The 24,455-nt window shown below is 40.5% G+C and overlaps 1 protein-coding gene and 1 pseudogene across 9 annotated transcripts in view; both read right to left on the reverse strand.

Moving 5' to 3' along the window:
- LRCH3 (leucine rich repeats and calponin homology domain containing 3) overlaps nucleotides 1-24,455 on the reverse strand; it is a 106,024-nt gene that overhangs the window by 42,975 nt on the left and 38,594 nt on the right. For all 9 annotated transcript variants that reach the window (XR_011470310.1, XM_070406423.1, XM_070406420.1 and 6 more), the window contains exons 4-7: nucleotides 21,956-22,061; nucleotides 18,290-18,426; nucleotides 17,076-17,185; nucleotides 1,101-1,194 (exon numbers count right to left, since the gene is read on the reverse strand). Coding sequence is in view for 8 of the 9 variants with exons in the window: in XM_070406423.1 (XP_070262524.1) it covers nucleotides 1,101-1,194; nucleotides 17,076-17,185; nucleotides 18,290-18,426; nucleotides 21,956-22,061 (447 nt within the window). In the remaining variant the exon portion in view is untranslated. The remainder of the gene's footprint in view (nucleotides 1-1,100; nucleotides 1,195-17,075; nucleotides 17,186-18,289; nucleotides 18,427-21,955; nucleotides 22,062-24,455) is intronic.
- LOC139004686 (small nucleolar RNA SNORA44) lies at nucleotides 8,013-8,123 on the reverse strand (annotated as a pseudogene).

Consider the following 24,455-nt stretch of genomic DNA (forward strand, 5'->3'; position numbering starts at 1 on the left):
GGGGGGTCCCTAAGCCTGTGCCCTATCGCAGTCTGGGAGCCCTTGGGAGATGTCCAACTGCCGCTGAGGCGGGAGAGGTCCCTGCCACTGCCGCTGCACTCGCCAGCCGTGAGCCTGGCTTCTGGCTGAGCAGCACTCCCCATGTGGGAGTGCACTGACCACTAGGGAGAAGCTCCTCTGTTGAGCGGGATCGGGCCAAAACCGGCTCTCCGACATCCCCTGAAGGGTGCCGGATTGCGAGAGGGCGCAGGCCAGGCCGAGGGACCCCACCAGTGCATGATTGGGGCCGGGGAGATATGCGGGAGGTTGGCCAGCTGGGGAGGGGCTGTGGGAGGGCTCCAGGGCGTGTCTGGTTCATTTCACTCAGTCCCGATCATCCGGACCCCAGCAGCAAGCTAACCTACCAGTTAGAGCGTCTGCCCCCTGGTGGTCAGTGCATGTCATAGCAAGCGGTTGAGCAGCCTTGGCATATCATTAGTATATTATGCTTTGATTGGTTGAATGGATGACTGGACACTTAGCATATTAGTCTTTTATTATATAGGATATGGGTAGAACCAAAATTATGTACATACCCACTCAAGAGGTAATTTTACAAATTGGTGCACACCTAAAATTATTTTGCTTTTGACTCCCAAATGATGTTATAAATGGTACTTAATCACTTAACCCAACCTGTAGCTAAAATATTATACTTTAGTAATTTATGAAAAGAGAAAATATAGTACTAATAACTAAACAAAAGAGAAATCTGATATAATTGGCTAAGAAAGTTATCTTGAGCATGTGGATATTCTTTACTAAGGTTCCCATTTCTTTACCCATCAGTTGTAACTGGCTCAGTTCTTGCTTAGGTTTCTAGGATATAAAATTATTTATACAAGACATTGAGGTAACAAACATGTAAAACACACATGGTAAAAAGATAGTGAAGAAACAATTTTTGGATGGTATGACTATGTGGAATTTATACCCTTCCTTTGGTTTTTCTGTATATTTTATGTAATGAGAAATTGAACCCTACTAAGGAACTTTTCATTTTCATCATTTATTTTCCCTTAATCAGGAATTATAACATGCAGAAAAGAATAAACACTTACTTCATTCCCCGACCATCTCTTATCACCACTGTCAACACTATTGAAACCTGAATCAAGGGCTCCATAAGGGCGACCTGAGTATAGTTCTTCATGGCTGCCAAAAAAAGAAGTTAGTTATTACTGCAAAGTTTGGTATTTTAAAATTAACATTTGAAATAAACCGGATTCAATTTTACAAATACACATTTTCATGGCTTTTAAGGACTTAACTATTTAGAACTAAATGAACATTCTTTTAATTTTTTAATATGAAAAATTCCAAATTAAAACAGAGTAAACAGGATAATGAGCTCCCAGGTACTTGTTACCAGCTTCGAAAATAACATCCTGTCATCTATTCCTCCATCCATTCCCAATGCCCCTGTCATTTGTTTTTACTTTTTTTTAAAAAATATATTTTATTGATTTTTTTACAGAGAGGAAGGGAGAGGGATATAGAGTTAGAAACATCGATGAGAGAGAAACATCGATCAGCTGCCTCCTGCACACTCCCCACTGGGGATGTGCCCGCAACCAAGGTACATGCCCTTGACTGGAATCGAACCTGGGAACCTTGAGTCTGCAGGCCGATGCTCTATCCACTGAGCCAAACCAGTTAGGGCTATTTTTACTTTTAATAGTACTCTTACATACACTGAAATACACTCACCTTTGCTGTGCACTTTTGACAAATAAATACATCTTTATAACATATACCTCTATCATAATATAGGATATTTCTATTTTGCCAGAAAATTGCCACACATCCATCCCTTCCCAGTCAATTTTTCTCACCCCACCATTGTCTGCAATCATCACTTTGATTTTTTTTCACTTTACATTAATGGTCTGCAAAGATGCCCTAGACTTTATCCTTAGGACCTGTACAGTGGGGCCTTGACTTATGAGTGTCCCGACTACCAAGTTTTTCGAGATCCAAGCCGTCTCTCGGCCGATTTCTTGCTTTGAGTTGCAAGCTAAAATTCGGGTTACGAACCAGCTTCAGATACCCCACCGCTAGTTGGCGCAGTGAACGTCACAGTGAACGCCACAACATCAGCCCAGCATCACGTGTCTCACTCGTTCACTTTTTGATTTGACATACGAGTAATTTGAGTTACGAGCTCCATCACGGAACGAATTAAACTCATAAGTCAAGGCCCCACTGTACTTTATATGGCAAAGGGGAATTACAGTTACAGATAGAAATATGGTTGCTAATTGGTTGACCTTAAAATAGGACGATTATCTTGAATTATCTGAATGGGTTTTCACTGGAATCACAAGAGTCCTTAAAAGTTGAAGAGGGAGGCAGAAGAGGAGGTCATTGTGGTGTAAAGCTGGCTTGAAGATGGAGAAAGGGGACCAAGAGCCAGAAATGCAGACAGCGTCTAAACATACAAAAAGGCAAGGACATGCATCCTACTGAGAGCCTACAGAAGAAAATGCAGCTTTGCCAGTTTCCCGAGGAGACCATTATTTAGACTTCTGACGTACAGAACTGTATGATAATAAATTTGTCTTGTTTAAGCCTCTGAAATTTTGGTTGTTTTTTAAGGCAGCAGTAGAAAAATAATACAATTAGTTTATCCTATTATAGAACTCATAAAAATGAAATTATATGTACTTTTTAAAAATTCAGCATCATGACAGTGAACATCTTGATGTTTTTAATATCCTGGAGTGAATGAATGAATAATATAAATGTAGGTTTAATTTATAAAACAACACCACCTTGCCAATCTGTTTTCAAAAGGAACTATATCATTTTGCAGTCTCACCAACAACTTATTTGAGTTCAAGTTGCAAACATCTGTATTGTCAGTCTTTAATTTCAGGTGTTCTGATGGAGGTAAAGTATTATCTCATTGTGGTTTTAATTTGTATTTTTCTCATGACTAGTGATACTGAATATCTTCTTGTATGGTTATTGGTCATTATTTATCTTCTTTTGTGAAATGTTTAAATCTTTTGCCCATTTTATTATTATTTTTAAACGCATTTTTACTGATTTTAGAGAGGAAGGGAGAGGGATATATAGAGAGGAACATCAACGAGACATATCCATCAGCTGCCTCCTGCACGCCCCCCACTGGGGATCGAGCCTGCAACCCAAGCATGTGGCCGACTGGGAACTGAACCAGGGACCTCTTGGTTCATGGGTCCATGCTCAACCACTGAGCAACACCAGCTGGGCTCTTCTGCCCATTTTAAAATGTAACATCAACGATCTTTTAAAAAAATCTTTACTGTTGAGAGTATTATAGGTGTCCTCTTTTTCCATCCATTGCCCCCCCTCCACCTGGTTCCTGCCTCACCCCAGGCCTTCACTATCCTATTGTCTGTGTCCACAGGTAATGCATATCTACTTATATCTACTTATATAAAAACCCTGGGTGGTGTTCATCATGACCACCAGAACTGCGACCAAGCAGAAGGAAGTCAGTCCTGCAGGGGTTGTCTTGGCAACGGCTGCACCCTCCCCCAAGCTGTTTCCTGGAGCTGTTTCCTGTAAGGGCAGGGTTTGAGGCAGGAACCCACCCTGGAAGCGTGGAGGCATATCTTTATAAAGTGTACCCCGCCAGCACAGCCAAGGGTGAACCTGAGTGGGGGTGGCTGAAAGGCTTAGAAAAGACAGACAAGAGAATGAAAGCCGGGTCTCGGTGGGACGCTGCTTCTCTGAGAGACAGCGACCACACCCACAGCCATGCCTTTATTTTATAGCAGATGCTATGGGGCAAAGTAAGGGCGTGGACCAAGATGTTTACAACATTCTCCTGGGTTTCAATCCTACTCAACTACATGCACCTGAACTCTACCAAGCCTACATCACTCAGGCACATGGGGCCAGATGTTAGGACCATAGGTTCAAGCTTACAACTACAGCTGTTGGCTATAATTGTGCTGGGAGGGCCCTGCCCTCCAAGCTGGGACTTGCATGTGGCAATGAGAGGACTGTGCCCTCTCATCAGTCCAAGGCTTGAACCTGTCCAAAACACTGTAGCGGCTCCCCACAATAAAGTTTCAATTCTGTTTCTTTGTTACTAATGTTGTGGTCCCACCCCATAACAAAGAAACAATTTCCAGAGGGTGAGGCCCAGGAATCAGGATTTTAAAAAGATTCCCAGGTGATTCTAATGTGCAGCCAAGGTTGAGAACCACTGCTATAGATAATATTAATGCCGTGTCATAAATTAAAATTGAAAGCGGGTGCAATCATCATTCTATTGAAAAATCTCAATAATAAATAGGATCTTTGTAATGGTACCAGATTTATTATCAAAAGATTACGACCTAACATTATCGAAGCTGAAGTATTAACAGGATCTGCAGAGGGAGAGGCTGTTCTGATTCCAAGAATTAATTTGTCCCCATCTGACACTGGCCTCTCATTTAAATTGATTCGACGGTTTCCCGTGATGCCAGCATTTGTGATAACTATTAATAAATCACAAGGACAAACTCTAGACAAAGTAGGCATATTCCTACCTGAACCCATTTTTGCACATGATCCGTTATATGTTGCTTTCTTACGAGTTTGAAGAGCATGTGATGTTACAATTAAAGTTCTAAGTACTTCATCACAAGGGAAATTAGTCAAGCACTCTGAAAGTGTTTTCACTCTTAATGTGGTATACAGGGAGATATAAGGATAAGTTTAATCACTTTATCAGTCATTGTTTGCATCACTGTTGTTTTGATATGTTTTTGTTGTTTTCATATCGTTTTTGTTGTTTTCATATCATATTTTTGTCGTTTTTATATCATGCCTCTTGTTGTTGTTATATCCTTTTGTTACTGTTTATTTATTAATAAATTTATATATTATTTTCATATACATTTTACTAATTTCCTTTCATCTCCCACATTTCTATTATAGAGAAAGGGCAAATAGCAATATTAAAATATCTCTGCTAATTCCCTTTTTTAAAAATATTTTTTATTGATTTTTTACAGAGAGGAAGGGAGAGGGATAGAGAGTTAGAAACATTAATTGAGAGAGAAACATCAATCAGCTGCCTCCTGCACACTCCCCATTGGGGATGTGCCCGCAACCAAGATACATGCTCTTGACTGGAATCAAACCTGGGACCCTTGAGTCCGCAGGCCGATGCTCTATCCACTGAGCTAACTGGTTAGGGCAATTAATTCCCTTTTAATGTGCACGAATTTCGTGCACCGGGCTACTAGTCTATATCTATCTATCTATCTATCTATCTATCTATCTATCTATCTATAAAAGCCTAAGTGACCGAACAACCGGTTGACCGGTTGCTATGACGCACGCTGACCACCAGGTGGTAGACACTCATCAAAGGAGCTGCCCCCTGGTGGTCAGTGCGCTCCACAGAGGGAGTGCTGTTCAGCTGACCAAAGGGCACCAGGGGCAGGGTTCATGGCTGGCGAGCACCACTGTGCGGAACTAACTGGGTGCGAGCCTGCGACAGGTGCAGTGGGGCTGGGATGAGTGGGAGCAGCAAGCAGAAACGGCAGGTAGCACTGGACTGCCAGTTTCAGCTTGATCCCCGTAGGCCACACTGAGGGCCACTGGTGCGCAAATCCGTGCACCGGGACTCTAGTATGTATATTAATTCTTTGGTTAATCTCTTCCTGCCACCCCTCCACCACGCCCCTTCCCTCTGAGATTCATCAGTCTGTACCATGTTTCCATGCCGCTGGTTCTATTTTACTCATCAGTTTACTTTGTTCATTAGATTCCTTGCTTGTTTATTTTGATTTTTAGATTCAATTGTTGATAGATATGTATTTATTGCCATTTTATTGTTCATATTTTGATCTTTTTTTTCCCCCTCTTTTTCTTCTTAAAGAATACCCTTCAAGGTGGTGAAGGCCTGGGGTGGGAGGGTGGGGCAGGCTGGAGGGGGGCAATTGGGGAAAAGAGGGGATATATGTAATACTTTCAACAAAGATTAAAAAAATAAAGAAGACAACCCTTCAACATTTCATGTAATGCTGGTTTGGTATTTTTTTTTGTTTTTTTTTTTAATTAAATCTTTATTGTTCAGATTATTACATTGGTTCCTCTTTTTTCCCACCATAACTCCCCTCCACCCAGTTCCCACCCCACCCTCTGCCCTCACTCCCCACCCACTGTCCTCATCCATAGGTGCACGATTATTGTCCAATCTCTTCCTGCAACCCCCACACCCCTTCCCCCCCCCCCCCCCCCCCCAAGAATAGTCAGTCCATTCCCTTTCTATGTCCCTGATTCAGTGGGAGAACTTCTGTGCTAGAGACACCCCTCTGGGGCAAGACTTGCTTCAATTGGGCTTTGGTGCTCACTGAGTCTGCCCCCTGAGTGTGTCTTTTATGGTTCCACGGAGCTGCAAACTGGATGGTCCCACTCTGACCTTTGGGCTTCCTGGCTCCTGGATCTCTAGGGAGGTGCTAATCTAGCCTTTCCCTCCGGCTATCCAGCAAAAGCCTCTCTGCAGGGCTTGGGCGGGGCGGGTCCCACAGGATCAACAGGGTGGGGCTAGCAGTTATGGCTGCTCTCAGACTTGCCCTCAGAGGCTCTGCTTCTCAGTGTCCTGGTAATCACTGCAAGCCCCTTGGAGAGAAAGCTGCCCTCGGGTTCCGACCGATGCCAGACAGTCCTGCTTCTCCCGTGTGAGTCTGGGTCCCTAGATACTCGCCTGGAACTGGAGCTCAGAGCCTGAGACTCCCTCCCGATTGAAAACAACAACCGCGCCCTCAGCCGCCAGCCCGCTCCGCATGCACCTCCGCACCTTAGTATTTTACTTCCGTACTGCGCCTCCTCTGAGTCTCGGTATGCTTTTCTCTTTCCTTCTAGTTGTAGAATTTCCACTCAGCCAGCCTTCCTGTGGTTCTGGATGATGTCTGTTCCGTCTTTTAGTTGTATTTTTGAAGTAGTTGTTCAAGGCAGCAAACTCCGGTGTTTACCTATGCCACCATCGCTGGTTTGGTCTTGATGAACTCCTTTAGCTTGTTCTTGTCTGTGAAGCTCTTGTTTTCCTTTTTTGAATGGGAAATGTGTACTTTTTTAATTTTTAGTTTTACTGTTGAAAATATTACAAATGTCCCCTTTGTGGTTATTTTGTCCCATTGACCCCCTCCTCCCCATACCCTCCTCTCCCAGGCTTTCACCACACTATTGGCTGTGTCCATGGGCTATGCACATATGCATATACCAGTAAGTTTCCCAGTTAATCTCTCTCTCCAATCCTCACCCCTCTTTACCCATCTCCCCTCTGAAATTTGTCAGTCTGTTCCATGTTTCTATGTCTCTGGATCTATTTTGCTCCTCAGTTTATTTTGTTCATTAGATTCCACATGAGTGAGATCATGTGATACTTATCTTTCTCTGACTGGCTTATTTCACTAGGCATAATACTCTCCAGGTCCATCCATGCTGTTGCAAATAAGATTTCCTTTTTTTTTTTTTACCACCATGTAGTATTACATTGTGTAAATGTACCACAGCTTTTTTTATCCACTCATCTGCTGATGGGCATTTGGACAGTTTCCAGATCTTAGTTATTATAAACTGTGCTGCTATGAACATAGGGGTGCATATATTCTTTCTGACTGGTGTTTCAGGTTTCTTAGGATATACTGGTATTCCTAGAAGTGGGATCACTTGGTCAAATGGTAGTTCCATTTTTAATTTTTTGAGGAAACTCCATACTGTTTTCCACAGTGGCTGCACCAGTGTTCATTCCCACCAGCAGTGTACTAGGGTTCCCTTTTCTCCACATCCTTGCCAACATTTGTCATTTGTTGATGATAGCCATTCTGACAATGTGAGGTGATACTTCATTGTCATTTTAATTTGCCTCTCTCCAATGATTAGTGACTTTGAGAATTTTTTCCTATGTCGCTTGGCCTTCTTTCTGTATGTCTACTTTGGAGAAGTGTCTGCTTAGGTCCTTTGCCCATTTTTTTTTTTCCTTATATAGGAAAGGCGAGTGGCAGCTGCAGGTACTATGCTGACCTGAGCTGTCAAAGTCTCTCCAAGTTGCTCTCGCATGCAGTTGGAGCTTTGCCCATTTTTTAATTCGATTGTTTGTCTTCCTTTTGTTAAGTTGTATGAGTTCCTTATATATTTTGGAAATTAATCCTGTATTGGATATATCACTGGCAAATACGTTCTCCCATGCAGTGGGTTCTTTTCATTTTGTTGGTTTCTTTTGCTGTACAGAAACTTGTTATTTTGATGTAGTCCCATTTGTTTCTCTTTTGTTGCCCTAGATGTATCTGTAAACATTTTGCTATGAGAGATGTCTGAGATTTTGCTGCCTATGGTTTCTTGCTCTCTCTACTCCTTCTGGCACCTCTATGATGTGACTGTTGGTATGCTTGAGGTTGTCCCAGGGGCTCCTTAACTATCTTCATATTTTTAAGATTCTTTTTTCTTTTTGCTCTTCTGATTGGGTGCTTTTTGCTCCCTCATATTCTAAATCACTGACTGGATTCTTGGCATCCTGTACTCTACTGTTGATTCCGTTTATTTCAGTTAGTGTATGCTTAATTTCTGACTGGGCCTTTTCCATGTCTTTGATGTTCTCACTAAGAAAAGTCTCACTAAATCCCTTGAAGCTCTCATTAAGATCCTTAGGCATCCTTATAACCATTGTTTTGAACTCTGTATCTAGTAATTTGCTTGTTTCCATTTCATTTAGTTCTTTTTCTGGCGATTTCTCCTGTTCTTTCATTTGTGACATGTTTGTCTCCACATTTTGGCTGCTTCCCCGTGTTTGTTTCTATGTTTTAGGTAGAGCTGCTACGTCTCCTGGAATTGGTAGAGTGGTCTTGTATAGTAGATGTTTTGTAGGGCCCAGGGGCTCAGCTTCCCCAGGTACCTGAGTTGGGTACTCTGGGTGTGCCTGTATGTGGGCTGTGTGCACTGTCCTATTGTAGTTGAGCCTTGATTGCTTTTGGCATCGCTCAGAGGAATTAACCCCCACACCAACAGGCTATAAGGACTAGCTACAAAGAGCTGCTGTGCAAGAGACACCCCTATGGACCAGGACTTGCTTCAGTGGGTGCTCACTGAGTCTGCCAATTGAGTGTGTTGCTCGTGGATGTGTAGAGTTGTAATCTGGCACAGTCTGAAGCTATCCACAGGGTGTACTGGTTCTGCGGCCTCCTGGGAGGTGCAAAGTCAGCCACTGCCTGTGTCCTGCCTGGGACCACCTGGCAGGAGCTACAGAGCTATCTGCAGATGGCTGCTACTTGTGTTGGGCTTGAAAGTGTCCAGGTGAAGCCCAGCTGTGAAGCAAGACAAGCTGCTGCTAGTGCCAGGCCTGGGCCCTCTTACAGAGAGGCATGGGGCATGCTGACACCAGCAGCTCCTTGTTTGACCGATTTTAGTATGGTCTGAAGTCTGAGCCAGAACAGGCCATTCAAATAGAAAAGTTACTGCAAACAGCTTGGTTGGGGCTGCAAATTGGGTGAGATGGGGTCTCAGGGAATCACCAGGGTGGGGCAAACAGTGTGGGCCAGGTTGATGGAAATTCAGATATAGCCCCTGCCAATCAGCTCTGTTATGGGAGAAGTCTCAGTATAGGAACAATGACCCCTGCCAGCACCTGTCTGGGAGAAAGCCACCCCTGAGTTCTTGCCCCAATGCCATACAATCCAGTTCCTCCCCATATGTCCCTGGATCCCCCCAAGCCGCTGCCCCAGCACTAGAGCTCAGAGAGAATGAGTCTGAGTAAGTCTGTGCACCAGCTCTTTAAGAGGAACTGCCTGGGACTCCAGCAGCTTCCGTGTCACTCAGCCACCATCCCTGCTGATTTTTATAGCCCAAAGTTATGGGGGCTTCTCTTCCCAGCACTGGAACCCTGGGCTGTGATCTGGTTTGGAGCTGGGACCCCTTGCTCATCACGTAGACCTCCGCAGGCTAGATATCCCTTCTGATTAAAGAAACACCACATGTGGATGTTAGACTGGCCCATTCTGTGCCTCTGCCCTTCCTACCAGTCTCACTGTGCTTTCTTCTTTAATTCTCTAGTTGTAAAACTATTATCAATGATCTTAAAAATATTTTGCTAAAAAAAAGAAGCCAGACATAAAATGTTACATAATGTTTTTAGTTCATTTATATGAAATTCTAGAAAAGGCCAAACTATACTGACAAATTTTATTGGTTGCCTGGGGCTGAGAGTAGGGGACAAGGACTGACTATATGAATGGGCATGACAGTGATGGAGATATAATATTTCTTGATTGTGTTGGTAGTTTCATGATTGTATCCATTTACTAAAACTCACTGAACTACACATTTAAAATGGATATTTAAAAATTGTATCTCAGTAGAGCTGCTTTTAAAAATCTGCCAAACCAGCATTGGTTGCTCCACATGTGCACTAACATTTTACGTTGTCAGTCTCAATTTGAGACATTCTAGTGGGTGGGCAGTGGAATATCATTGTGACTTAATTTGCATTTCCATGATGATTAATGATGTTGAATATTTTTTGTGTGTGCTTATTGGTCATTTATATATCTTTCTTAGTGAAGTGTCTATTCAAGTCTTCTGTCCATTATTTAATTGGGTTGTTTGTCTTTTTAACATTAAGTTGCAGGCATTCTTTAGATAGACTGGATACAAGTCCTTGTCATATCTATATTTTGCAGATATTGTCTCCCAATCTGTGCTTTAACTGTTAATTTTCTTTTTACATTTTTTATTTATTGTATTTAGAGAGACAGAGGGAGAAAGAGACATCAATTTATTGTTCCAATGCACTCATTGATTTTTTAATATATATATTTATTGATTTCAGAGAGGAAGTGAGAGGAGAGATAGAAACATCAATGATAAGAATCATTGATTGGCTTGCCTCCTGCACGCCCCCTACTGGGGATCAAGCCAGCAACCGGGCATGTGCCCTTGACTGGAATCAAACCTGCGACCTTTAAGTCTACAGATTGATGCTCTATCCACTGAGCCAAACCAGCTAGGGTTACTTGTTAATTTTCTTAATATTTTCTCTTCACAATAAATGCTTCTAATTTCATTTATTTATGGTTATTGCTTTCTGTGTCCTCAGAAATCATTGCCTGTTCCAAGTCACAAAGATATCCTCTATTTTCTTCTAAAAGTCTTATAAGTTTAGTTTATACTTGTTTTTAAACATACTTTTAAAAGTTAGCTGAATTAAAACCTAAAACATAAGAGTCTATTTAAAAATATATATTTTTTTATTGATTTCACAGAGAAAGGGAGAGGGAGAGAGATAGAAACATCAATGATAAGACAGAATCACTGATCAGCTGCCTCCTGCACACCCCACAATGGGATCGAGCCCACAACCCGGGCATGTGCCCCGACCGGGAATCAAACTGTGACCTCCTGGTTCATAGGTCGACGCTCAGCTACTGAGCCACACAAACCAGGCGCAATAGTCTACTTTTTAATCGTCTATTAGAATTTTATTTAATAACTCTAACTAGGTTGTAAAATAACTTTCAATGGTACAAATTTAAAATTGTGTTCTGGTATTGAATTTTCTATTCCATGTACTCTTACATTGTTCATGCATGTAACTTTTAAAAGTTATATCATGTTGTCACAACAAATTAGAATTCCAGGTGCAGGGAAAGAGCAATGAACTTTGATTTCACAGATAAGGTACCAAGTTTACTACTTACCAACTATCAGCTCAAAGAAGTCACTTAATATTTGTAAAATAAAGTTACCAAATTTAATCATATTACTTTCATATAGTAAAATGAAATCTTTCTGTCAAGTAAAAACAAAAGCAGCAAAGCCCTTAGTTGCCATCGGCCATTAGTGAACGTAAAAGTTTTTATAACTTGTCAATTATTTTATTGATAAACACCTTACTTTATAAGATATTTATAAGATAGGGCATGTGGTAACATATAGTCCTATCTGTCCAATGTACTAAATATACTGATTCTAAAGATCCAAAAAATAGCCCTGACTGGTTTGGCTCAGTGGATAGAGCGTCAGCCTTTGGACTGAAGGGTCCCAGGTTCAATTCCTGTCAGGGGCATGTACCTTGGTTGCGGGCACATCCCCAGTAGGAGATGTGCAGGAGGCAGCTAATCAATGTTTCTCTCTCAACGATGTTTCTTTTTTTTTTCCTTCTTAATATATATTTTTTAATTGATTTCTTACAGAGAGGAAGGGAGAAGGACAGAGAGTTAGAAACATCGATCAGCTGCCTCCTGCACACTCCCTATTGGGTATGTGCCTGCAACCAAGGTACATGCCCTTGACCGGAATCGAACCTGGGACCCTTGAGTCCCCAGGCTGACGCTCCATCCATTGAGCCAAACCAGTTAGCGCTCATCGATGTTTCTGACTCTCTATCCCTCTCCCTTCCTCTCTGTAAAAAATCAATAAAATATATTTAAAAAATAAAATAAAGATCCAAAAAATATAGGTACCTTCCTCATTTTCCTACCTTCTTCCACAAAGCTCCTTTAGTCAAAAATTCTTTCAGTATAATTCTAAAATTACTTTTCTACAAGAAAAGCAGTTAATTTCTCCTAAATTTTTATTTTGAAAAAACTCATACCTATCTGAGTTGGGAGGATAATACAATGAACATCATTTGTCCTTCATCTATATATCCCAACTATTTAAGTAGAATGTGTTATGTATATCATCTACATGACACATCTGTTCTTGTGCTTTTCCCCCTTTTTTCTTATGCTTGTTTTAGAGTCCAGATCTTAAAAACAGGTGCTATGTGTGTTTTATCACAGCAAAGTCAAGCCAAGGTGCCTAATTTTAAAAGTTTTCTAATCCTATATAATAAAAGGATAATATGCAAATTGTCCCCTTGACCAGGAATTGGACCGGGAGTTCAACTGGGAGTTTGACCAGCGGGCAGGACTGGCCAGCCAACGGCCCACGGTCCTCCCCTTGGCCAGCCCCTACCTGTGCACAAATTTGTGCACCAGGCCTCTAGTGATATATCATGATTGTATCCATTTACTAAAACTCACTGAACTACACATTTAAAATGGATATTTAAAAATTACAACATAATTAAATATTATGTTGTAAAAACCAACATAATATTTAAAATATTCTTTTCTGCAGCTGCCAAAAGAAATATGTATATTTGAAGATTTACTGAAAAATACTTTTTAATATTATGCAAGTTTTTCAAATAATGATATTCAGAGCTCTACAGGATACCTTTTATATACTGTAATGTATTTTCTATCAAGTGGCCAATCAAAATAAGCCTAATTTTACTGTGATATTTTTCAGTGGTCAATATAAAATTAAGAGAGTCCTGGCCAGGTGGCTCATCCCATACACCAAAAGGTTGCAGGTTCAGTACCCGGTCAAGGTATGTAAGGGAGGCAACTGATCTATGTTTCTCTTCACATCGATGTTTCTCTCTCTCTCTCTCTCTCAAATTAATAACCATATCCTCTGGTGATGATTAAAAAAACAAAAAGGAGCCCAGCTGGTGTGGCTCATGGTTGAATATCCACCCATGGACCAGGAGATCACGGTTCGATTCCTGGTCAGGGCACATGCCTGGGTCGCAGGCTCCATCCCCAGTGGAGGGCGTGCAGGAGGCAGATGATCAGTGATTCACTCTCATCATTGATGTTTCTAGCTCTTTCTCCCTCTCTCTTCCTCTCTGAAATCAATACAAAAATATTAAAAAACCAAAAATTAAAGAAAATTAATATTTGCATTAAGTTAGTTTATTGTTTTATTCAGTTACCCCTACCTTCTAGACATGTTCGCTCTGGCTCAGAGATTAAACTGATAAAATTAAAGGGAGACATACCAGTTTATCAATTTTCCAGGTTTGGTCAGTATTTTCCTGGTTTTAGTCCTAAAAGTTTTATATCCTAGAAATCCCCTTAGTCACACACAAAGCAGGACAGATAGTTATCCTATACTTAATTTTGGCCTTCAGTGGGCCAGAGTTCTGCCAGGCTTCAGCTATGCCCTGTCAGAAAGTCCAGTCTCCCTAATAAACTACCTAGATTCAAACGCATAAGTGACCTCTGTAGCAGGAAGATGAACTATGAAATCAGTATAATGCAGTGAAGAGTTTCAAACATAGTTTAACAGATCTGGCCCAACAGCTTGGCACCATAATTTACCAGCTGTATGACTTTAACTTTTCTCAACTTCAGTTTTCTCATAAGTTTCAAACAAAAAAAGGTTAACAACAACATCTACCTCAGAGAGCTGCTATAAAGACTAAGACAATATAAGTTAGAGCCTCACACAAAGCCTGGTTGCCACAAAGCATTCAATAAAAGTTATCTGTGAAGAATGCACCCTTAGGAAAGAACATTTCCTGTTATAACAAGTCACTAAATCTGCTTCATCTGAGTTTAGTTCATCACATATTTAATGAATGCTAGGCAATGTTCTAAGTGCTAAGAATACAAATATGATGGTCATTGCTTTCACAAGCTCAGGCTTGTTGTAGAGAATTCCACTGCTGGGGTTATAGATGCAGGACTTTTCTTACCAGCAGCTTAATCTTTCTTTAGGTTTGTTTCACTGCCATCATCATAAAGAAATATATCAGCTTAAAATCACCTCAGCAAAAAAGCATAGGTCACTTTAGGTCACCACTGAAAAGTATGTGTGCCACTGTATAAATGAAAGCGTTATCACAATAGTGCCAATTGCTGAAGGAGTTGGAAGCATTTCCCTCTGGAAATGAGTGAAACATCTGTGACCTTCATAAAATGATTTAAAGAAAAGTGTGTGTTGCTTTTATGTTACATAAAAGTAGTTAGAAAGTTGCATCTAAGGACTAATAGTATCACAGCATCTAATTTGTATCAAATATCTGAAGAACTACAGGATTAATAACAATTCTCTTTAGCAAGACAGGATTCTTTTAGAACTAAACTCTTTCTAGATCACAGTAGATAGCTAGTAACTACAATGCCTAATATTTATATAAGGCTTAATGGTCAGTATAACACTTTCACACTCAGGTCATTTGATCCTCAGAACTACTGTTCAAGTATAAAGAGGGTAAAGATCATATCAAAGAAACGGGGGTTCAAAGGGGTTAAGTGAACTGCCCAATAGTACGGGGATTCACAGATAGAACCAAAACATTCTGACTCTATGATGGCATTTTGAATAAATTACAATGCAATTTCACTAATCTGTACCCCAGTGAGAAAGATTTGAAGGTATATCTCATATACTGGTGCATGAGGAGTTCAAGGAAATATTTTATGTATATGTAAATACATAAATTATCTATCTATATATACAAAAGCCTAAGCGACGGAACAACCAGAACGACAGGAACGACTGGTAGCTATGATGCACACTGACCACCAGGGGGCAGACGCTCAACGCAGGAGCTGCCCCCTGGTGGTCAGTGCACTCCCACAGCCAACTTCCCCTGGTCAGCCAACCTCCTGCGGTCCTTCCCACCCGGGTGGCCAACCTCCCGTGGTTCCTCTCGAGCCAGCAGGCCCTGATCACCCGATCGGGGCCAGGCCCCGGGGCTGGACAGGGAACTGGGGGTGGGTGGTGGTGGTCACGGCCCCTTTCCCAGGGGGGCCGGCAGCCAACCTCCCATGTCTTGTCTCTCCCCCATCGTGGCAGCGCAGCGTCAAGGGAAGGAGGAGGTGGGGAGGTGGGGAACCCGTGGTAGCGGGGTTCTGGCATCAGCGCCTGGTCTGGCGACCATAGCCTCCTCTCTGGGCCCTGGACTGGGATGGGGAACTGGGGGTGGGTGGCGGTGGATGCAGCCCCTTTCCCACGGGGGCCAAGGGCCGGCTCCTTTCTTGGGCTGGTGGCCAACCTTCCACACCCTGTCCCTCCCTGTGGCCGGCAGGCCCTGATCAGCCCGGCCCTGATCAGCCCTAAAAGCCATCCAGGCCTAGAGACCCCACCGGTGCACAAATTTCGTGCACCGGGCCCCAATATACATATATGTATATTTTAAAATTTCTAGCACATTGTGAAACCATTACAAATGAAGTATCATAACTCCTTTGGAGAGACATGACATATTTATGCTATTTAGACTTTGCATTTAGAAAAGGTTTCTCCACTGATCCAAGCTTTCTTTTATCTCTTAGAAACACACAAGTCTCTTGTTAGTTTGTTGTTGCTTTTTATGTATGTTTTAAAGTAATCTGATGATGATTGCTATAGTAAAAATAATTGGGCTAAGACAAAGGACAGAATCATAGGGTCTACAATTAGCACTGCAGCCCCTAAAGCTCATTATCCATATAGGTGACGATACTTCCTCCTTAGTGTCTTTAGGCTACCCTCACATGTAGCTACCAGGACGCACTATTAATTGTCTTACACTCAATTCTCAAAGGTAGAGTAGCAGTTTAATGTTCCTATTCTGTTATTTCACAGGGGGGAAAACTTTAACTTAGCAAGAATTACTAACTCCAGGGGAGAAAAATCAATTGGTATATATAAAATAAAAGCTACTTTTATTTTTTGTACATCTTTTCTTTAATTGATTTTTTAGATCCCAAAGTGACATCAATTCCAATCTCTTCACTCCCTATAGGAAAAATGAAGCACAAAAAGTCTGAGAGATTTGCCTAAATCACAGAGCTAGTTAAGAGAAAAGCTAGGTTAATATTCAAATCACTTGGACCAGTGGTTTTCAATTGCAGACCCCACCCCACCCCATCCCTCTGAGGGGATATTTGGCAATGTCTGGAGACATTGATTGTTTGTCATACTGGGAGAGTACAATAGAAGCCAGGGATGCTGCTAAATATCTTCCAATGTATAGGACAGCTCCTCACAACAAAGAATTAACTGGTGCAAAATAACAAAAAGTGTTGAGGTTGAGAAATCCTGATTAGAGCTACGCTTTGCCATTATCTAACTAATCAACATTTTACTTAATATAAGTATTCTGAGAAAAATAGTGTCAAAATAGGTCATTTCCTTATAGTCAAACATTCAGGCAGATTTAAGGGTCTAGTATATTTTATTTCTTGTGAGACAGAATATGACAATTAAAAAAAAAAGAACATACTCACCAGGAGCCAAAACCCAAGGGTCTCCTATCATAATCTGGCAGATCTGGAGCAATCTTACAAGCTTGTATGTTCAGGTACTTAAATATGTGAATTTTGCCTTTTATGCATATCTAAATAAAGTAACACATACATGCAATCAAATTGTTACTCATCTGAAATGTGTCCCTTTTTTAATCACAATCAGCTTTTTACTTAATGTATATTGGAAACAGAAGGCATTTCTATTAAGTACAAATACTAAAAATCTAACACTCATTTTAACAAATTATATTATTTGTTATTTTAGGTATTTAAATGATATAAATATAGGCTCTATTTTCTAGATGCTAATAAGTCTCAGTAACATATAAAATAATTTATGATTACAAACAGAATATCAAGCAAATTTATTATTAGTTAGGCATAGTCAGGAATTTAAAGCATTGCTCCCACATGAATTATATTAGCAACTTTTGCTTTTAGGAATCCAACAATCATGTACTATTATGTTCTCCATTGTACATTCTGTCAGAAAGAAAAGCAGGAAATGTTTAAATATTAAAGCTATATATATATCTGTTGCTACTTGTTGGCTTCTGTCCCAGAAGTCAAAACACAAAATCTTTAGGATTATGAGACCCTTCTATAGTTATGTGCTTACTCATAGGGAAGTTTTATAGTTGCTATACAGAGGCTTGTACCATCAGTTGATTGTAGAGTAAAAAAGCTACAGGTTGGTAAATATTTTTTAGATTGTACAATGTTTAGAATATATATGTAACACTACCCATAATTACTTTATTTAAAATAATTTCATTTCAGTCACTACTAAGCAAATGACCAAACTAAATAAATAAAGGAACTTAAGATTTTAGAAAACAGGAAGGTACAAAAACACTGGTAAGAAGAGATGCGCTGATAGTCATTAGTTCTGAAAGCTAAGTATTTTTATTTGTCTCTAGATTCAAATTTTACCAGAAAAAAATTAACTCAAATTTCATTAGAAAAAACTTTACAGAAGAATCCCACAAGTTTTTTAAAATGTCAATTTAATGAGAGGAAAAAACACTTCTGGACACTGTATCTATCTTCCACACTATTTAGTCAAGGCTTCTAACGAATACATAAGTGTATGCATTTTAAAAGAACTTAATTTCCAACAGAAAGACAAATGCATAAAGTTTCATTCTTTGCCGAAAAAGTTCATAACATACTTCAAATAAACGATGATTTACCTGTGCAGGAGGAGACTGTAATGGATTGTTATCTAGGGCAATAATCTGTAGGTGCTTGAGGTTCCGATAACAAACAGGGATTGCTGTAATTTTATTGCAGGAGAAGTCTAACCGTATCAAAGGCAACTCTGCCAGCTCTGCAAAGAGATAAAATGGAAACGAACAATTAATGGTATTTCAAAACAAGACAATTTTGACAGGAGCTTCTAGTGAAATATAGTGGATTTAATATAAGTATTTACTTCCATTCTTTCTTAGTGATTAAGTGATATAGCAAAAGTGGTATAAAATAAAATCTAGATGCTACAGACAGGAATACTAATGAAAGCAAGCTGTTTGACTCCTCACAGAACTACAGAAAGTTGAAGGCCTGATACCAGAAAAAGATGGGGATAACAAAGGGATCAGATGATAGCCTGTATAAAGAACAAGTTAGAGATGCACAGGTTTCCATACTGTAGGAACAGAACCAAGATCCATTAAAAAAACCTGCACTGGCCAGTGCAGAGGTGGTGGCAGGAGCCTCTCCCACCTAGGTGGCAGCACTAAGAATGTCCAACTAACGGTTTAGGCCTGATCCCTCGGGGGTCTAAGCTTTTAGTCAGACATTCCCTGAGGGCTTCCTGGCTGCCAGAAGGATGTTTGACTGCAAGCTTAGGCCTGATCCCCCAGGGAGTGGGCCTAAGTCAACAGGTGGACATCCCCCAAGGGGACCTGGACTGCAAATGGGTGCAGGCTGGGCTGAGGGACCACCCCCCCCCCCCCGCCGAGTGCACAAATTTTTGTGCACCGGTCCTCTAGTATCAGATATTTACATTACGATTCATAACAGTAGCAAAATTACAGTTATGAAGTAGCAACGAAAATAATTTTATGGTTGGGGGTCACCACAACATGAGGAACTGTATTAAAGGGTCGCAGCATTAGGAAGGTTGAGAACCACTGTGAGTGTCTAGGAAATCCCACAATGCGTCTGCCACCAGAACTACGATTCCCAGCATTCCTGGTGCTCCCCTTGCTCTGGGCTTCCACTCCCGGCCGGGGCTGCCACCAGAACCACGATTCCCAGAATTCCTGGTGCTCCCCACACTTGGTTTTCGTTTCCAGTCCTGGGGCTGCAGAAACACAAAGGACTGGGAACTTCAGCCACCCGCTGGCCGGGCTGAGAGGATCGCACACTCCAGTGGCATCCCCGGGACCCAGGCTGCTCGGCACCTGCGCGGGTAGGCTTTGAGCAGCCAGGGGGATGGGAACGCCCACGGCCGCTCGGCACCTGCATGCATAGGCCCGGAGCAGCTGGCGGGTGAGAACGCCCTCCGTGTCGCGCGGCGGATGTCCCGCCCTGCCCCCGGCTGCTTGGTGCCTGTGTGGGTAGGCCTGGTGTGGCCAGGAGTCGTTCCAGGACTGTGGCTGCTCTGGGCCTACAGGCTCAGAGTGTCCTGGGTCCCGAGGATGCCTGTCTCCGGGTTCCAGGCCGCTTGGTGCCAGCGTGCGCACAAGCAGCCGCCCTACCCCCAGCCGCTTGGCACCTGTGTATGCAAATTAACCTGCCAGCTTTGTTGGGTTAATTTGCATACTCACTCCTGATTGGCTGGTGGTGTCGCAAAGGTACAGTCAATTTGCATCTTTCTCTTTTATTAGTGTAGATGACTTCTTGATATTATTTGCTAAAAATTATAATTAGTTAAAATCAAAAGGGCAACATAACAAAGAATACAATATTTTATCTACTGAATTATGTTAGAGACCACCTAATTAACATGAACTTCTACACTAACTTGGAATCAAGTTTTCTGGCCATCTCAGTTTAACTGAATATGCTGAGGTTACAAGATAAACTGATTTAAAAAAATTTTTTTGAAACTATTTGTTAAGCCCTAGCCGGTTTGGCTCAGTTGCTAAGTTCACAATTTTCTTGGTAATATGCATTCAAAATATGACATAGGAACATATTAGATGATAAAACTATTAAATTGCAGTTGTCATCTGAAACCTCAAATTTCCATTTTCACTAAAACCCACTGTTTCCATTAATTGATTTCACATTAAGGCAGTATTATTACAGGCTTATTTAGTAAGCCTTTAAAGATCAACCATAGTAGATGGGTCCTGAGTTGAGGGGTAATCCTAGATAAAAATTTGGGGTTATAAGGCCCTGGGTCATGACTTTGGTCAGTTCTGCTGAGGCCTTCAATCACATTCCAGAGGTGATAGAAAGCAGAACTAGGAAAAAATGAAGGCTCTGAAGATACAAAGTTGAAAGGTAACTGGACAAGTCTAGTGAGAGGAAAGATAAGCAGGATTTTGGGGTAGTGTGGTTGCAGTAAGTGTATTAAATTGCACTGGCAAGTCACTTTTGGAGATGCTTACTTGGGATCCAAAATGACAAACCTACACTAGTATGTTAGAACTAAATTTCATACTGCTGTATAATATTTAATATCCAGTAAATATACTGGATCAAATGGTGTAAACATTTGGATTATACAGTAAAGCAAAAGTATCATTAGTTAATTCAATATTTACTATACACTAGAAGTCATTTTTGTCAAAGAATCTAGAGAATCATTGTCATACAAATACCTTCTGAACATTCCTTATCTTTTTTATATGCATTCTGAAATGTTTACAGATGAATTTCTGTAAGTCATTTCAAATTAATCTAGAAGATAAAGTAAGGAAAAGTGGATGGGCATACAGATGAAACAATAATTGCCATGAGCTGATGACTACTGTAGTTGGGTGATTCATTGTGCTCTCTCACTTATATATGGAAATTTTCCATAATAAAATTAAAGAAATATCTGATCTAATAAATTAATGATTCTCCTTATTTTCACTTTCTTTTATAGCTTCTTCTTTCATGAATTTGTATTTTTAAAAGATTGCTGCCCTGACCGATTTGGCTCAGTGGATAGAGCACCGGCCTGTGGACTGAAGGGTCCCAGGTTCGATTCCGGTCAAGGGCATGTACCTTGGTTGCAGGCACATCCCCAGTAGGGGGCGTGCAGGAGGCAGCTGATCGATGTTTCTCATCGATGTTTCTGACTCTCTATTCCTCTCCCTTTCTCTTTGTAAAAAATCAATAAGATATATTAAAAAAAAGAATGCTAATTACACTAATTTGTTTAATCATTTTTATCATTCAAATACATACACCAGAGCTCATAGTCAGTCTCCTACTGCAGTCTCTTAACTCTATTCATTATTCACTCTTCTATACATCATCTCCAAGTGGGTAATTAGCCTCTATTTGAACATTTCCAGTGAAGAATAAAGTTATTAAGTTCAAGTAAAGTCCATTTTTAAGTCAGAGCTAATTACAGGAATGTTTTTTGTTTTACTAAACTATCCCCTATCAAAAATGTTATATGTGCTCCCAAGTAGTTATGCTTACTGAAACTTCCAGTGACCCAACCCTGAGTCATCAATTACATCAGTTGACAGGATTTAAAAATACAATCACTGGTCAACAGTTCTTGGAACTTACCACTGAAGAGTCTACCTTTTAAAATTCACAATGGAAGAGATAACATATTAAGTAAACCATTACATCTCAAACATTGGCTGTAACTCCATACATTTTTGTCTTATGCCCATCAGTCTCAGTGATCTTTAAAGTAAAAAGATAAATAATAATAAAACAATTATTTCACAGTTTCTTACCTTCTGGCAAACGTACTAAGTGATTTCTTCTGAGGTTGAGGTCTCTCAAGGCCTCCAAATTACCAATTTGAGAAGGTATTGTTTGAATTTCATTGCAGCTCACGTCCTATTTCAAAAAAAATACAAAATAATTATTTTAAAATTCCAAACTTGCCTGCTTTAAACTATCTGTAAAATGAGGTTGGACAAAATACTTGCAGTCTCTCCTGGTTATAAAAAAAATTATGATTCTGTGTCCAAGAATAATCCCATAGTTTGTAATAGCATTTAATTACAAATATGTAGTCTTCTGACTGATTCTATACATTTTACATATATCTACATTAATTTTATGAGAATTAAAATTAAATGATTTAAGAAGCAGGTAAGCACAGACTATCAGATCAACAAAAATGCAGGTGAAAAGGTAAAAAAGGAAAAAGTATAAATGCATCGATGTAGGGCAATATTTCATTTTATATTGTTCTAATAAAGCGAGAAGAAAAAATGATAAAAGTTATGATAAAAGTATTTGAAAGAATATCCTATTTTCTTTTTTTTAAATAAATATATTTTTATTGATTTCAGAGAGGAAAGGAGGGGGAGAGAGAGTTAGAAACATCAATGCTAAAAGAGAATCACTGATTGGTTGCCTTTGCCTCCTGCACGCTCCACACTGGGGATTGAGCCCACAACCCTGGTTGTTGCCCTTGACTGAAATTGAACCTGGGACCCTTCAGTCCACAGGCCGATGCTCTTCCCACTGAGCCAAACCAGTTAGGGCAAATCATTTACTCATAAATGTCCTTGGTTTAGGGGAGATAGGATTTACTAGATGGCTCCAAACTGCTATTTAACCATCACGGTTTCCCTATTCCACTTGTCCTGGCTTACTGGCCTGTGTTATTTCTGATACAGAATTTTTTGACTGGATCCCGGATTCTTTGTCCACCAGAGTCGAAGAATGAACCCACAACAGAAGATGGTATAGCAAAGGTGGAGATTTATTGAAGAACAAGTACAGACTCTCACGTGGGGAGGGGAAAAGAGTCTCACAGAACGAACTCCCACATGGGGAGGGGGAAAGGGTCCCCCTATTTTCAAGCCCTGGCAAGCTAGCTCAGTTGGTTAGAGCATCATCCTGATATGCCAAGGTTGCAGAATCGATCCCTAGTCAGGGCACATACAGAAAGTGTAAGTGGAACAACAAAGCGATCTCTCTCTCTCTCTTAAGTCAATTTAAAAAGTAAAAAATTCCACATACACTTTTAAAAATCCTATTTTTAAAATACCAGTTCAACTGTTCAAAAATCCTATATAATAGAAGGCTAATATGTAAATCAACCGAACAGCGGAACAACCACTCGCTATGATGCGCACTGACCACAAGGGGGCAGGCACTCAACACAGGAGCTGCACCCTGGTGGTCAGTGCACTCTCACAGGGGGAGCGTCGCTCACCCAAAAGCTGGGCTCACAGCTGGTGAACGCAGCGGCGGTGGCTGGAGCCTTTCCTGCCTCCAAGGGCTCCCAGACTGCAAGAGGGTGCAGGCCAGGCTGAGGGACACCCCCTCCAACCAGTGCACAAATTTCGTGCACCGGGCCTCCAGTATAAAATAAAAATACATTGAAGATGACTCATATCATTCCTATCAAACTCAAAGTGAGGAGAAATGACAAAGTACACATAACTCAAAAGGATATGGAAAAATAGATACTGCTTTATTAGAATCTGATCAACCAGGTTCCAATATATGTATTAGGTAGGCCTTCTGGTATCTTGGTAATAGCTTGATTCTGATTCCACTGGTTCTAAAAAGAGATGACTTTAGGTTCCAATCCTGATATATCCAGGATTCCATAATTCTGAGACCAGCCAGAATAATTTATACACCCATGTGTAGCTGCCTAGGTTAATAAGTGTCAAGATGCCACATTAACACTTAAAATTCCTCCAATATAGGAGTAAAAAATATATTAACAGATTTACTATTAGAAAAGACCACTTATCAAAAAATTCAACAAGCTTCAAATATTATTTTTAAATTTTCCCAAATGTTTTTAGAAAAAAAATTTTACTTTTATTTTTCTATCAATTAGTGACAGAAGTAGAATCAGAAGCTAGACTTCTTAGTCTAATACTCTAGGCATAAAAGTTAAAAGAGTTCTAAAAGAAATTGAAAGGGTTGGAAAATTGAGCCTGAGCCAGAGGTAATAGCAATCTATAATATTTCTCTCAGAAAATGTATTTGTTGAAAGATAGTTTACTTTCACTCAGAAACGAGTAAGAATGGTGCAGAAAGACCATCAAGTATGAATTAGTAAGTTTAAGATTACTAATTGTTACTCTGCCACAAGCTGTCTGTGTAATAGCATATCAACTCACCTCTCTGGTAGAAATCTAAAAGTACCTTTTGCAAGACATATCTATATTTTAAGTATTGAGGATTCAATAAGCAGAAAAAGAAAGTTTAAAAGATTTGAAAGTCAGAATTTCAATCATGAGTATAACTTACTATTAG

Source organism: Myotis yumanensis, unplaced genomic scaffold, assembly GCF_028538775.1.
Source record: "Myotis yumanensis isolate MYYU_CA2020_CCGP unplaced genomic scaffold, mMyoYum1.0.hap1 SCAF_2, whole genome shotgun sequence".
Taxonomy (NCBI): Eukaryota; Metazoa; Chordata; class Mammalia; order Chiroptera; family Vespertilionidae; genus Myotis; species Myotis yumanensis.